Source organism: Planococcus citri, chromosome 3, assembly GCF_950023065.1.
Source record: "Planococcus citri chromosome 3, ihPlaCitr1.1, whole genome shotgun sequence".
Classification (NCBI taxonomy): domain Eukaryota; kingdom Metazoa; phylum Arthropoda; class Insecta; order Hemiptera; family Pseudococcidae; genus Planococcus; species Planococcus citri.
Genome location: NC_088679.1, coordinates 69,426,446 through 69,443,131, shown reverse-complemented (window position 1 = coordinate 69,443,131; position 16,686 = coordinate 69,426,446). Strand labels below are relative to the sequence as shown.

At 32.9% G+C, this 16,686-nt stretch overlaps 2 protein-coding genes across 3 annotated transcripts in view; one reads left to right on the top strand and one right to left on the bottom strand.

Moving 5' to 3' along the window:
• LOC135838591 (NADH-cytochrome b5 reductase-like) overlaps positions 1-16,686 on the top strand; it is a 280,351-nt gene that overhangs the window by 43,494 nt on the left and 220,171 nt on the right. The gene's annotated exons all lie outside the window — the stretch shown is intronic.
• LOC135838583 (fatty acyl-CoA reductase wat-like) overlaps positions 5,012-16,686 on the bottom strand; it is a 107,575-nt gene continuing 95,900 nt past the window's right edge. For both annotated transcript variants that reach the window (XM_065354267.1, XM_065354268.1), the window contains exons 8-11: positions 14,446-14,617; positions 13,622-13,746; positions 13,115-13,372; positions 5,012-5,336 (exon numbers count right to left, since the gene is read on the bottom strand). In XM_065354267.1, the coding sequence (XP_065210339.1) occupies positions 5,246-5,336; positions 13,115-13,372; positions 13,622-13,746; positions 14,446-14,617 (646 nt within the window). In that variant the 3' untranslated portion in view covers positions 5,012-5,245. The remainder of the gene's footprint in view (positions 5,337-13,114; positions 13,373-13,621; positions 13,747-14,445; positions 14,618-16,686) is intronic.

The following is a 16,686-nucleotide window of genomic DNA, read 5'->3' as shown; positions in this document are numbered from 1 at the left end:
CAGTACCTAGATGCCGAAAGCAGGTGGTTACCCTTTCTGAATCAAAACCCACCAGCCATTTGTGAAACACCTGCAGGTGTTTCATTTGCACACGTAGACGCTGAAAGCAGGTGGTTACCCTTTCTGAATCAAAATCCTCCAGTCATTTGTGATTTTGCTGTGCTCCCAAGAGGTTCTCCCACTCTCTCAGTACTGCAGTGCTTAAGCTTTCCTGATATATCGCGTTGTGCTCTGGAGCTTTCAGAATAGCATAGTGTATTCGGAATCGCGTTGTGCTTTTTTTTTCAAAATCGTGTTGTGCTTTTTTTTTTCAAAATAGAGTTTTTTTTTTAAAATCGCGTTGTGCTTTTTTTCGAAATCGCGTGGTGTTTTTTTTTCCAAAATTCGCGTTCGTGTTTTTTTTTCGAAGATCGCGTTGTGCTTTTTTTTTTGAAAATCGAGTTGTTTTTTTTTGAAATCGCGTTGTGCTTTTTTTCCCTAAAATTCGCGTTGTTTTTTTTTTTTTTGAAGTTAGCGTTGTGCTTTTTTTCGAAATCCCGTTGTGCTTTTTTTCCAAATCCCGTTGTGCTTTTTTTCCAAAATTCGCGTTGTTTTTTTATTTTGAAGTTTGCGTTGTGCTTTTTTTTCTGAAATTGCGTTGTGCTTTTTTTTCTGAAATGGTGTGGTGCTTTTTTTTCGAAATCGCGTTGTGCTTTTTTTTCAAAATCGCGTTGTGCTTTTTTTTCAAAATAACGTTGTGCTTTTTTTTCAAAATCGCGTCGTGCCTTTTTTCCAAAATTCGCGTTGTGCTTTTTTTCAATGTTTGCGTTGCGCTTTTTTTTATAAATTGCGTTGTTCTTTTTTTTCCTAAAATTCGCGTTGTTTTTTTTTGAAGTTTAGCTTTGTCCTTTTTTTCTGAAATTGTGTGGTGTTTTTTTTTTCAAACTTCGCATTGTGCTTTTTTTTCAAGATAACGTTGTGCTTTTTTTTCAAAATCGCGTTGTGCTTTTTTTTCAAAGTTCGCGTTGGGATTTTTTCTCAAAATAACGTTGTGCTTTTTTTTTCAAAATCGCGTTGTGCCTTTTTTCCAAAATTCGCGGTGTGCTTTTTTTCAAAGTTTGCGTTGTGCTTTTTTTTTATAAATCACGTTGTGCTTTTTTTTCTAAAATTCGCGTCGTGTTTTTTTTTTCGAAGTTTGCGTTGTGCTTTTTTTTCAAAATAGCTTTGTGCTTTTTTTTGAAAATCGCGTTTTGCCTTTTTTCCAAAATTCACGTTGTGCTTTTTTTTTTATAAATCGCGTTGTGCTTTTTTTTCTAAAATTTGCGTTGTTTTTTTTTCCGAGGTTCGCGTTGTGCTTTTTTTTCAAAATCGCGTTGTGCTTTTTTTCCAAAATTGCTTGGTGCTTTTTTTCGAAATCGCATTGTGCTTTTTTTTTGAAGTTCGCGTTGTGCTTTTTTTTTCAAAGTTCGCGTGTGTTTTTTTATTTTGAAGTTCGCGTTGTGCTTTTTTTCAAAGTTCGCTTTGTTCTTTTTTTTTATAAATCGCGTTGTGCTTTTATTTTCTAAAATTCGCGTTGTTTTTTTTTTCAAAGTTCACGTTGTGCTATTTTTTCAAAATCGCGTTGCGCTTTTTTTTCAAAGTTCGCGTTGCGCTTTTGTTTAAAAATTGCGTTGTGCTTTTTTTCCAAAATTCGCGTTGTGCTGTTTTTTAAAGTTCGCGTTGTGCTTTTTTTTTCTAAAATTCGCGTTGTTTTTTTTTCGAGGTTCGCGTTGTGCTTTTTTTTCAAAATCGCGTTGTGCTGTTTTTCCAAAATTGCTTGGTGCTTTTTTTCGAAATCGCATTGTGCTTTTTTTTTGAAGTTCGCGTGTGTTTTTTTATTTTGAAGTTTGCGTTGTGCTTTTTTTCAAAATCGCGTTTTGTCTTCTTTCCAAAATTCGCGTTGTGCTTTTTTTTTCAAAGTTCGCGTTGTGCTTTTTTTTATAAATCGCGTTGTGCTTTTCTTTTTTAAAATTCGCGTTGTTTCTTCTTTCAAACTTCGCATTGTGCTTTTTTTCAAAATCGTGTTGTGCTTTTTTTCCAAATTTGCATGGTGCTTTTTTTTCAAGATAACGTTGTGCTTTTTTTTCAAAATCGCGTTGTGCTTTTTTTTCAAAGTTCGCGTTGGGCTTTTTTTTAAAAATTGCGTTGTGCTGTTTTTCAAAGTTTGCGTCGTGCTTTTTGTCCTAAAATTCGCGTTGTTTTTTTTTCGAAGTTCGCGTTGTGCTTTTTTTTCAAAATCGCGTTGTGCTTTTTTTCCAAAATTGTGTGGTGCTTTTTTTCGAAATCGCGTTGTGCTTTTTTTTAAAAAAAATCGCGTTGTGCTTTTTTTTTTGAAATTGCGTTGTTTTTTTCGAAGTTCAGGTTGTTTTTTTTCAACGTTCGAGTTGTTTTTTTTTCGACGTTTGCGTTGTGCTTTTTTTTCTGAAATCGCGTTGTGCTTTTTTTTCAAAATCGCGTTGTGCTTTTTTTTCAAAGTTCGCGTTGGGCTTTTTTTTAAAAATTGCGTTGTGCTGTTTTTCAAAGTTTGCGTCGTGCTTTTTGTCCTAAAATTAGCGTTGTTTTTTTTCGAAGTTCGCGTTGTGCTTTTTTTTCAAAATCGCGTTGTGCTTTTTTTCCAAAATTGTGTGGTGCTTTTTTTCGAAATCGCGTTGTGCTTTTTTTTAAAAAAAATCGCGTTGTGCTTTTTTTTTTGAAATTGCGTTGTTTTTTTCGAAGTTCAGGTTGTTTTTTTTCAACGTTCGAGTTGTTTTTTTTTCGACGTTTGCGTTGTGCTTTTTTTTCTGAAATCGCGTTGTGCTTTTTTTTCAAAATCTGCATTGTGCTTTTTTCAGAATTCGCGTTGAGCTTTTTTTCAAAGTTCGCATTGTGCTTTTTTTTCGAAATCGCGTTGTGCTTTTCTTTTTTGAAGTTCACGTTGTGTTTTTTTTCGAAATCATGTTGTGCTTTTTTTTCAAAATCATGTTTTTTTTTTCGAAGTCGCATTGTGCTTTTTTTTCAAAACCGCGTTGTGCTTTTTTCCGAAATTGCGTTGTGCTTTTTTTTTGAAGTTTGCGTTGTGTTTTTTTTCGAAGTTTACGTTGTGCTTTTTTTCCGAAATCGCGTTGTGCTTCTTTTCAAAATTATGTTTTTTTTCAAAATCGCGTTGTGCTTTTTTTCCAAAATCCGCATTGTGCTTTTTTTTCAAAGTTGGCCTTGTGCTTTTTTCAGAATTCGCGTTGAGCTTTTTTCAATGTTCGCATTGTGCTTTTTTTCAAAATTGCGTTGTGCTTTTTTTTGGAAATCGCATTGTGCTTTTTTTTTACTAAAATTCGCGTTGTGCCTTTTTTCAAAATCGCGTTGTGCTTTTTTTTCAAAATTGCGTTGTGCTTTTTTTTAAAATCATCATTGCGTTCTGATTTTAAAATCCCAATTGCTTTTTTTCAAAGTTGCTTTGTGCTTTTTTTTCAATCGTATTTTGATTTTTTTCGAAATCTTGTTCTATTTTTGAAATTTGCGTTGTGATTTTTTTCTAAATCGCATTGTGCTTATTATTTTGAAGTCGCATTGTGCTTTTTTCGAAGTTGCGCCTTTTTTTGAAATTTTGTTGTGCTTCTTTTTCAAAATTGCGTTGTGCCTTCCTAACTAAAGAAGCTACGCACACTGTTACAGCTGCGCTAAGCGCAGCTGTCTAGTTTTTTCGATTGAACTCCTTATTGTCTCTCTAGTTCGCCGTTTTGTCAAGAAAATAAGTAACTAAGGGAACTCCGAAGAGTGGAAATCTTTTTGAGGCTGAAAAATATGAAATTTATCGAATTTCAGCTCTTTTTTCATAATTCTACAACTTTTGAAAAACTGATTTCTTGCCCTAAAATCCTAAAACTTTGCTTTACCTAGTCTCTTTCAGAGTATAGTGGTTTCAATTTTCTCTCAAATTCTGTATTATTTGCTACTTCGCTGTGGCCTCTTTGAAATAGTATTGATCCAATTTTTCTGAAATTGTGTATTGTTTGCCACAAAAGAAAGAAAATGTCGTCTGCTTTCGTAGTCTTTCTTCCAAAAAAACACTGTCCGTAGCACCGGATGGGGGAGGGGTCGGTGAAAAATTCGGACTTCTTTTTCACGACTCGATTCGTTCCTTTTATTAGAAGAATTCGCTCGTTTGTACGCGACGATTAAATTCCTTGTAAGAAGCTACCAAAATGCGATCTGACTATAGGAGGGAAAAAAAGAAATGCCATATAAAATTCTTTTAATTATCTGACTTGAGGTTGATAAATAAGAAAAATTTCTCATTCTCTCGTTGACACGTTTCATTAGAAGAAGCAGAGAGAGAGATAATTCTTCTCGCTTATTTTTCTGCTTTCTCGGTATAATTTCATCGTTCTCGACGATATTCTTCTAATGACTCGAGTGATGAATGATTTTTTAGCCGAGAAATAGGTACCTACCTACCAATCGAATAACTTTTTCTCGAATTGGAAAATAATGAAAATCAAGCTTTTTTCAAAGAATCCAATTATTTGGAAAATACTCGTATAAGCTACGAGCACTGTGAAAACTGAAATTTATACAAAACGTTATTGTTATTCTCTCTTCGTCATTATTACTTATAGCATCTTTCGCGCGACGTAAATTGGTTTCTAATCGTGATTTTTGCGCAGAAACGAAATTCACTCGAAACGAAAATATCGTTATTATATAAAGACAAAAGACAATAAGCGAATAAGAACATCTCACAGTGAAGTCTCGTGTCTTGTTTAGTCACATCGCGTCTTCGTCGTCGTGAAATTAAAGCGAGCACAAAACGTACATTTGTTAAATTCGTTATATTTAAAAATCACCCAAATCCCTTGTTATGCAAATTTCTCGCTGATAAAACGAAAATATATACGACGATAAAAGCTCGAAAGCAGCATCTTTCATTCAACTTCTCATAACGTAATGCATCGTGGGTGGTTTGCTAAGTCGTCTTCGGCGGGTACTTGTATTGAAGATAAACGAATCGCAAACACAATTAACAAGAAGAAAAATATTTATTTTTCATTTATACGTACGAATTGTTATAAATAAATCACATAGATACCAAAGTACAAAAAAAGAAACAAAAAAATTTTACACGGCATAAATCCCGGTATAGATACAGTAAAAAACAAGAAAATATTACAGTAGCATTCTATTATAGGTATATGTACATTCATACAAAAAAAAAAGAATCGATATTTTATTAAAGTGAGAAATTGATTATAATCTATTTAAAAATCCATCCGCATATTAGAAAAGCGACATACAATAAAAAGCACCAGAACAGCGTGACCAACGAGTAATGGGCAATCATTAATCTGAAAATGAAAAAAACGTACAACTTTAACCTTAATTGTAATGGTAACGAATAGGACGTTGTCAAAATAGCTTTTTCAATAAAATAGACGTTATTCGACGACCGATATTGATTTATTTTTATTCAACTTTACATATACAGCAGACAGTACATGCCATTTGTATTTTTACATTACCTATACGTATACGTATTCCAATTTTAGAAAATTCGAGCATTGTGCTCGTTGCGATAGTGAAAGTTGGGTCCGGGGAGTGATTTTTCTACACGTTTTGAAGGTCTGGGATCACGATACGCTCATTACCAAAAATTCAGGGTTTCTTATACAGGGTGTCAGGTGAGTGGATGTCAAAACTTCAGATTTGGATATAACCCGGGTACGACTTTGAAAAAACTTTATTAATGGACAAAGTTCCCTGTCTTTAAAAATTTAAGGGCAACCGAGCTTCCCCCCCCCCCAAAAAAAATGAAAAAAACGTATTTTTGACCTTGGGAATGAGTAGTACTTTGGAAAATAAATAAATTTTGTCATGATGAATTTTTGCCCAACTTTAAAATTGAAGGGGCTAGAAATATTTTGAAAGAAAAAATTGAGAAGAACGCATTTTTGACTTTGAGAATGGGTATAGTAATTTGGAAAATTAATACAGTTTTTCATCATGAATTTCTCACACGACGGGTGTAATAATCAAGTAATTACAAACACCAAAAAAAAAAAAAAATTACCCAACTTTGAGGGGTCAGAAATATTTGTTTCTTGTAAAATATTTTCTTTTAAAGTATTTCTGATCCCTTCAATTTCAAAGATTTCATAATGACAAAATTTGTTTATTTTCCAAAGTACAGCCCATTTCCAAGGTCAAAAATATGTTTTTCTCAATTTTTTATTCAAAGCTCGGCTGCTCCTTAAATTTTAAAGATAGGGAACTTGTCCATAAATAGGTAAATTCTTGTGTAACTTTTTAAGACGAGCAAATAAAAGTCATTTCGTGAAATTGTGTAACTTGGAAATTTAAGGAACCAAAAAACGATAGTTTTCAGAAATTTTGGGTCATCTTTAAAAATTTATTTGCCCGTCGCGCCTTCAGTTTTAGAGATAGGCAATTTTGTCGGAGAACCTTTTTAATACGTCTCAAAAAATCATGGCAGAATTCAATTCATGTTCAAAAATTGGATTTGTGAAAATCTCCTTCAATTTCCAGATTAGGCTCTTTGCAGCAAAACTAAATATTAGCTGCAAGTTGCTGTTCCATGTACAACACCAGGAAAGTACTGAAAAAGTAGTGAATTTAGTCAAAAAGGTAGTGAAAAAATTCATTAATGTGTTCTCGTATTATTTTTTTTTGATTATTCGATTGAAATTGAAAAATACTTTTTATACAGATTTTCTTCCAGTTTCAATTTTTTTGAAAATGTTCTAAAAAAATACTTAGTGAAAACAGTAGTGATTTTTTCAACAAAAAAGTCCTATAGACACCAAAATCAAATTCTGGTAATTTTCAATCATGGTGGGGGGGGGGCGATCAATTTGATAAATTTTATGACACTTTCTGCAGTTTTGCCAAACCATCATTCAATTTTGAGAATTTCCGATTAATTCTTGGTATTTTTCAATAATCTAAGCAGTCTGTGCAAACCCAAATGAGACGTTTTCTCAAATTTTGGACGTTTTCTGATGGTTCATCAATTTTTGATATTTTTGAGTGATTTTTTCGCCATAATTTTTACACTTTTTATGATACTTTATTTGTGAATATTCATTTCTGGCTTTTTATTAAACGTCGAGATCGTCAGAATTTTTAATTTGTGTTTATTGATCAATAATTTTATAACTAACTAATCCACCTTAATTTTTCTTTGTTTCAGGTGAGTACAAATTTCTTTCCAAAAATGATAGAATATGAACTCTCGCATGAGAATTAGTAAGTAATTTTATAATCCTTATGAAAAAAGTTACGTAAGTCACTTTTAACACCTGTGACTATTTTATTTTCAATGGAAAATCAAAAAAAAAATTTTAAATCTCAAAATTTGAAGATTAGCTGGAATAATTGTTTATCAGGTTTGAATCGAGGTGATCTGATTTTCCGAGTACGAATTTGGAAACAGTAGATCAAATTTTTCAGTTCACAAACGATTTTGAAAAATCAAACTTGGGTCAAAAATGGGGAAAAATATCAAAATTTTACCAAAGAAACCAAGAAAACTGAAATTTAGCGTGTGCCCTGTTTTCGACCCTCCAAATCGATTGGAAACGGTTTCGAATCATTTTGAGTGGTAGTTCAGCTGGAGCACCCTAGCAGATTTTTGAAAATTGAAATTTCCACGACATTTTTTGGCTACCCGATTGAGTTGTTGAGATGAAATTTACTTAGTACCCCATTTTTAACATGCTGAGTCGATTGGAGGTGATTTCAGGCTGTTCTGGAGTCTTCTGGTAGATTTTGGAAATTTTAGATTTTCTAAAAAGTGGTCTGAAAACCGTCCAAATTAATTTTAACGTCTTTTTTTTTCAAAATGCAGGGTATGTAACAGGCAGTGAAAGCAGGGAAAAAGTAGTGATTTTATAATTGGTAGTGAGAAGTGAATTTGGTCAAAAAAGTAGTAAAAAAATGAAATCGACCTGGGGAGCTTGTAGAGCATTCTTTTAACTAAAAATTGCAATTTTTGGCATTGCCCTACCTTCATTTTTAAAGGATTTATGCAACTTTGAAGTTTGGAAACAGATCAATTTCTGTAAAATTTGAGGAAACTTTTTATTTTGAAATTTTTCTGAAATTGATCTGTTTCCAAACTTCAAAGTTGCATAAATCCTTTAAAAATGAAGGTAGGCCAATGCCAAAAATTGCAATTTTTAGCTAAAAGAATGCGCTACAAGCTCCCCCGGTCGAATTTTTTATTTTGACAGTTTTTAATTTTTTGTTCATTTGGTACACTTTAGACGCCCGTAGCTCCCTCCCATGATTAGATAGAGGGACTCACAGATGGCCGGTTCAACATTAACCTATTACGTCATTCAATATTTTCTAAATTTAGGGGTCCGAACAACGTATGTGAGGAATATGGGTCCTTTCATGGTAGAGTTCGTCGGTAATGATGTGTGTGTGGGGGGGGGGGGGTCGAGTGGAGACTCTGAGGCATTTCGTAATTTACCAACAACGATGTATCAACTTATCTTTAACATTTATCTTATCATTAGTACGAAATTCCGAACTTAAAAAAAATTTCATGTATTTTTATCAAAGGCATCTAAACTCGACCTTCGACTTTGTGGAGCGCGATGAAAACTTAATTTTTAATTCAATCATTCAACATCAAGTGTGACTAGTCTGCTCTGTTATTGTTGCAAAATTTACCAAAATGTTCAAAGTTGTATTTGTGATAGTGACTTTATGTGTTCTGAATTTCATAAAGAGTGAATCCATTGAAAGAACCACCCACTTCCAGTTAATGGATTACGTTGATAAATTATCCAGAAGAGAAACGATACCTCAACATGAATTTATTCTTCAAGCAAAATCATTTCGTCACCTTAAAGGCAAGGGCGTGTATGTCCAGAAAAGCACTTGTCCATGATGTCAAGAAGTAATAACGAGTATGTCCATATTTCATAAATGAAAATTAATCAACTGTGCAATAAACCAGTGCCTAGTTTAACGAGTATTTCCACACGTATTGTGTAGTTCCAAAAAATCGATGTGTAGTTGGAAGAAAAATTGTGCAGTTCCAAATTTGATAAAGATCACTAGGTAGGTATTAGGTAATGATGAACAACGACTATCAACTGAACGCAAAAAAAACTAATTTGGAACCAATGTAACGTCAGTCTGAAATGTGTACCTAACTACCTATACTGTAAAAACTACACAATATTGCCTACTTATATCTACCTAATACAAAAAAACTTGATGTTGAACAACTTCATCAAACAAAATGGACATACTCGCTTTTCGCAAATAAGCTGGACATACTCCAATCCAAAAATTATTTTGATTTCAATTTTTGATAATTTTCCCGTCTAATTAAGAATATTGTTGTGACACCACTAGGTTCGTCTCAATCTCAGCTTTCCAGTGATACTAAAACCTCAAAATCGAAAATTCTGGACATACACGCCGTTGCCTTTAAGGCGACGATTTATCGAACGTCAAAAGTATACCTACAACTGATCTAAAGGATTGCGCCAGAAAGGTACGAAATGGAATTATGATAATTCAGTATAAATACATGAATTTTCAATTCGTCAAGCACTTTAGAGATTTAAAGATCTTAATTATGAAAAAAATCGACGCAAAAAAATCAATACATCGAACCGAAGATCTATACAAACGATTAACTGACGATGAATTGACGTTACTTATTGGTGAAGGATATTCTCATTCCCGCTACGGATCCTGAAGGAAAAATTGGAATTCATCGTTACAAATTGAACTAGACTGATCAGATTGAAGTTTTTTGCGAATGGGTACTATTTTTCAATGAGTATGAAAACGCCGGATGTGAGAAAATAATGAAACCGTTTCGTAATCATAATGATGGAATCAAGGAGTTTGCTTTGGAACTAAGTAAGACGATCGTTTCCAAATCATGAAATAGGGAAGATAAGCGATATTGTTGAAACCATTCGAAGAACAGTTTACTCCAAATCGTGCGACATCGACACAATTAAGATATCGGATGTAGACAAAGGTGATCTGAAACGTTGTGAAAAGATGATGTCATCAGTGGTAAATTTTTTCACTGGTAATGAATTCGCAAACACGTGTAAAATGATGTTCAAGAAATTATTTTCAAAACCTTATGAAATAACGGAAGAGGAAAAAGAGATACTTTTAGATTATCAGTGTTTCGCTGATATTGATGAATAGGCCTATGTAATTGTAATAGTAACGTAGTAGTTTAATTATCAGACACTGCTGTGAAAACACTTCAAAAAAAAAAAATGCTGTTACAATTAAGTACTGTTATCATTCCTTATCTTCTAGTTCATACTAATGAATGCATAACTTCATCGACACCCGGCTATGGGCTGATTGATATTGAATAGTTGAACTGAAAATTAAATTTTCATCGAACTCCGCGAAGTCGAAGGTCTAGTTTAAATGCCTTTGATAAAAATACTTACATGAAACTTTTAAAGTTTGGAATTTCGTATCAATGATAAGATACTTCTTAGGTAATTTGCTTTCGACTACTCCAAACCGAATTTCGTAATTTTCGGTCATTCTGAAACCCCCAAGGCGGTTTTCAACTTTTCCATCATTCTTAAATTCTTTCAGAAAGTGTAAAAATTAATTGCAGTAGATATGTTAATAGTCGAGTTCTGGCTTTCGAAAAATTGTCATAATTTTAAAAATTTACTAAAAATTGAGAAATTAATTTGGGAAAATGACATTTTGATTGTTGAAGTTTCAGACGTTGCTTTTTCCAAAAATTGTATTCTCGTTCGAATCGAAAGTAGATACCTCGAGTTGTGCCCTCTTTAGCTTACCATCAGAACTGTCTAGAGAAAAAATAGGCTCAAATCAAGTCATTTAAAAATGAACGAATTCTCCTGAGAGAAACTTACAGTTCCAGTTAGAACATTTTAATCTCATTGTCATGGGAAACACAGGCTTTCGAGTGAAAGACGAAGGGTGGATTGAAAACACTCACGCAGCAGTAATACCGATTTTTCTTCAAATACGAATTTTTTTTTTTTGGGGTGTTTATAATTACAAGATTATTACACCCGTAAGGGGGGGGGGGGTTAAATTTGGTTTGTGAGATTGATGTTTCTTATTAGGGAGATGAATTTTTGAATTTCTGAGGGTTCGTTAGGGATAGTAGGTGGGTTTTCTTTTAATCTGTATATTATTTGATTGATTTCTTGGTGAATCATTCGCAAACGGATCAATAATTTTTGTGAATCATTTACGAACGAATTGATTCGTATAAGTGATTCGTTCACGAACGAATAGATTTACTTAATTTTTGGTGATTGGTGAATCATTCACGAACGAATTAAGTAATTTTTGGTGAATCATTCGCGAACGATTTGATTCGTATAAGTGACTCGTTCGAGAACGAATAGATTCAATTTCTTGATTTTTGGTGAATCATTCATGAACGAATAGATTCATCTTCTTAATTTTTGGTGATTCATTCACGAACGATTTGAATAATTTTTGATGAATCATTCGCAAACGATTTGACTCGTATAAGAGTCTCGTTCGCGAACGAATCGATTCATTTACTCAATTTTTGGTGAATCATTCACGAACGATAATTTGATGGTTTTCTGAAGAACAAGAAGAAAATAGTCAAAATTCAAAGTTCAAAATTTATAAGATCAGTTGAAAACTTTTGATTATAGGTTGAAAATGAAAAAAAAGAGATTACATTCATTCCTTCGTTAGAGAAAAACCACGCTCTGCTACCATATGAACTACATCCAAGAAAATTTTCAAATCAAATCGCGCGACTTCTTGAAAAAATTATTAAGGACCATGTTGTTCTGAAAAAACATGCGTGATTGGAAATTTTCTATTTTTCTGATCCTCTAGAAAATTGATCTTGCCCGTTCTTCAGTAACTCCAGCACTATTCCTAGACCTACTGTTCTGATGATGTTCGACATTTTTTTTTTTTTGGAATTTCATTTTGAAACTTTTTTCATATTGGGAAGGGAGGGGAGGGGAAGGGGGTTGTGAGAAACCGAAACTGAAGTGTAGTTCACAAATTAGAGGAACGTTTACAGCTTGGAGGCGCATTTCTATCGAATTTGGAAGTTTTTTTTTTAATATCAACTTGGTGTAAAAAGTCTAGATTTTTTTCTATTGAGAATTGAGAAAATCAAGATTCTTACTGGGATTCAGAATTGAAAGTTGCACTTTTTTCTAGTAATATTTCAAATTTTTATTTCGAAATCATTCCCCCTTCCTTCGTCCCTCCATCCCTGCACCAGTGAATTTTTTTCAACATTATTTCATGTCTTTGTGTGAAAGTTGAAAATTTACGGAGCTTCTACACAGATCAATAATTCGTCAAATAATAACGCGAATTTTCATTTCAAAGTTTTTTCATCAGAACATGTGTAGGTAGGTGAGGTACATACAACTTGATAAGTTGTAATATGTACCTACTTGAGCATAAAAAAAAACCAAACTACATTTTCCCCGCAGGTCAAGTTCAAAAAAATGTCTAAAATTTACTCATAATACACACCTTGAAAGTTTAGCTTTAAAAACAAATATGTACGAGAATTGCTGCGAAACCACCCCCCTCCCTTCACTATCACCAGCCTATAGGTACATAATCCGAAACATTCGCCATAAGGTAAGGCGAAGTAGGCGGTGTAGGAGGAAGGCTAAATTAATCCGTCTTCCGTACGCTTTGTTTTCTTAATAAACGTACGGAATATTTACCTCCTCCGAGCAATTGGGGATTTTTCTCTATTAAAAATTAAAGCAGCGTACATATTTTCTGATTATAAACCGATCAACGATAATTACTCGGCGAATTATAATTTTGAAGAAATAATGAGGTGAAAACCAGTTTGATAACATGTTGATGCAGATTACTTAAACGATAGGCAAATCGATGGCGACTACTTGAATTGCATCGATTTCTATCTAACTTGGTATTATCCTGTCTAAACTAATATATAATTATCTGCGCGAATTCCGAAGCACGTACTTGTATCGTAAATTAGGGAATAATCGTTTAAAAAGTAATTTTTCAAAACACGTACTGTACTCGTAGGTATATAGCGCCTTTCGACGAAAGATTTCCTAAAACTTACCTTCTTCTTTTCTCTAATCCTTTGGGAACGGTGTCTAAGCTATCGTGGACCAAGTACACGCGTATTCCTCGAATATGGTAGTAGAAGTATTGTTTCCAGTCTAATTTGGTTAAATCGAAATCAAACAGTCGTTTGTCTTTGATATCTAATCTGTTGAATAAGTCTTTGGTGTTGGAGTCCAAGAATGTCCACTGTTTGGTGCTGAAATACGATATGACATCGGAGAATTTGTGAATTTTTTGGTACGCGTTCCATAATCTGCGAAAAAAAATAAAATTGTGTCTGTTTAAGTCGTTCTCGTTGGCATTGATTATTTTTCGGGTGTTTTAAAAACACTGTAATTAGTTTATCGTATACGCGGTATGTTTTTCTTGTATAATTTTTGCTATATGTACATATATGGAACTTATAGGTAGGCATGCTTTGAGGGGTTAGGGAAAAAAATTCACAAAATATCTCAAGGTTTTTGTTTTTTTGGTATGATGAGGCCTCGAGAGGTATACGTACTTTGGCTCTTTTCCGATTATTCTGGCGAATGTGTCTACTATTAGGGCTGGTATCAGATGTAAAAATATGCAGTATAGTTGATGTATACTTTTGTGCTTGTTTATGGTCAGACCGTAAATCCATATCTGTAAAATAGAGTTACAATTAGTCATTATTTCGATTTAGAGTTGTACTCGTAGAATTATGTCGATTTTTAGCCATTTTGATCGCAGAAGGGTGATTTTTTGAACTGTTGGAAGTCTTTTCCCATTTTTTATGAAAAATTATGCATAGTTTGATTTTTATTTTGAGTCACTGTGCATCATTTTTACGTTCTGGGGTAGGAAGAAGGGACTCGAAATGATCGCTCGATCCTAAAATCGGACCTGTTTCAATCTCATGTTTCAAAATTTCAGGAAAGGGGGAGAAGAAAGACTCATTGCAATTTTTTTTCAACTTTTCGTCGAACGTTTAAAATGATGGCCCACCTCAGTGAAAACATAATGTACTTTTTTAAGAACTATGTAACAACTCGATTAAATTTTTTCTTCCACGATTCCATTCGCCAAGTTTTCTTTTCTTTCAACTTTTTCAATTACAAATTGAAACAAAAATAAATAAACCGAACGAAAACACATAGGTAATGTACGAATTCAGTAAACACGAAAACTGAAAGGTAAATAAAGCTCGATGTAGTATAAGTATATTAAAGTTGTACCTATAATACAAATATGTACGATGATCATAAGAAATACGAAGAATAAAGCAAATTTTCATTCTCGTTCAAATATTTACGGCTGCTGCGTTAAATCTGTAGGTATAAGGATTGAGAAAAGATGACTTACCGCTAATACAGAAGGGATTTCAGGCTCTGCTAGTTCATTATAGGCCATAAATTCCTTCCATTTTAATGGTTTCGAATTTGACGATACGTAGTTATAAATTGGTATTTCATTAAAGTCTTTGGCGGGTTTTTGTTCGTTTTCTTCTGCGGTTATGAGTTTTTCTGGCTGTTCCCTGAAAGATATAAATTAACGTGTTTTTACGAATAAACTCGCTGCAGCGTTTTCAGGGTTGTTGATTTGGCTGATTAGGATCAATGGGAAATTCAGTTGGAAGGGTTGTAGGATTGGAAGTATTAGTGAAATATGCCCTGTGTAAGATTTCCTTTTATCTACTCAAGTTGTAAGTTTGCTCCTTATTCGATACTTGAAACGAAAATTTTCCTAGTAGTTTTTCCAGTTTTTTTCTTTAATTTTCACGAAAAGCTGATCATTTTTGAAAATTTTTCAACTTGAAGCCTAATTTTTTCAATTTGGAAATCAGTTCTGTTAAATTTGGAAGAAGGTTGGCTTCTCTTTTGCTCTTTCTGTCTTTCTTACTTTCAAATCTTGAATTTTGTTCGGTTCAAATGCACTCTTTCTAGTAGAAGAAATTCAATAGTTTGATAAAATGAGCTCAAAAATCGACTTTTGATCTGACAAGTCAATAATAAAAATAGTTAATCCTCAAAAATACGAGTTTTTTTTTTGAGAAGAAGATGAGAACATGAATAATATTTTACTAAAAATTACTCACAAAAAAGTTCAATTTTTTTTGTAAAATGTGATGTGGTGACGAAACATTTTGAGAATTCAGGGCAACTTTGAGTCAGCACTTCACTCTCCGAGAGGAAATATCCCTTGGGAGGCTAAAATTTGAAATTTGAAGAATTTAGTTGATAAGTAAATCGAGATTTACATTTTTGAGAATGATGAATACAATTTTTCGAATCATATTATCTCCAGATCCAAACTTGTCTCAAAGAGACAGAAGGGATCAACAATGGAAAAATTTTGAACCTACAGCACTTATAATGATCTGAATTGGATCATCTTTCTCACTTCTTAAATTGTTTTCAATTTTTAAATTCTCTTTCTGTATTTAAAAGTGAATACCCCCCCCCCCCATTTTTAAATCTCTAAATGCTGTTGATGTTTTTATTGGAAATATTTTTTGCCATTGTACATAATTTCAAAAATCATCACCCATTTTTGGGCTCAAAATTCTTCAGAATTTCTCGTGAAATTTTTAGACATTTTAATCCGAAAAATCTTAAAATCACCACCAAATTTTGAGCTCAAAATTCGTCAAAATTTCTCGTGAAATTTTTAGACATTTTAATCCGAAAAATCTTAAAATCACCACCAAATTTTGAGCTCAAAATTCGTCAGAATTTCTCATGGAATTTTTCGTCATATTAATTTCAAAAATCTTAGAATCACCGCCAAATTTTGAGCTCAGAATTCGTCAGAATTTCTCAAGAAATTTTTAGCCATTTTTATTTCAAAAATCTCAAAAACCATCACCCATTTTTGGGCTCAAAATTCTTCAGAATTTCTCGTGAAATTTTTAGACATTTTAATCCGAAAAATCTTAAAATCACCACCAAATTTTGAGCTCAAAATTCGTCAGAATTTCTCAAGAAATTTTTAGCCATTTTTATTTCAAAAATCTCAAAAACCATCACCCATTTTTGGGCTCAAAATTCTTCAGAATTTCTCGTGAAATTTTTACACATTTTAATCCGAAAAATCTTAAAATCACCACCAAATTTTGGGCTCAAAATTCTTCAGAATTTCTCGTGAAATTTTTACACATTTTAATCCGAAAAATCTTAAAATCACCACCAAATTTTGACCTCAAAATTCGTCAGAATTTCTCGTGAAATTTTTAGACATTTTAATTCGAAAAATCTTAAAATCACCACCAAATTTTGAGCTCAAAATTCGTTAGAATTTCTCATGGAATTTTTCGTCATTCTAATTTCAAAAATCTTAAAATCACCGCCAAATTTTGAGCTCAGAATTCGTCAGAATTTCTCAAGAAATTTTTAGCCATTTTAATTTCAAAAATATCAAAAACCATCACCTAATTTTTGGCTCAAAATTCTTCAGAAAAGCTCAAAAAAAGTGTTGATTAAAATATTTGGACTTCTCGCAAAATTTTTACCCATTTTGATAAGTCGTGTGTGGCTTTAAAAAAAAATCCCGAGAATCATTGCTCAGTTTTGGTTTAAAATTCATTATAAATGCTCAAAAAACGTT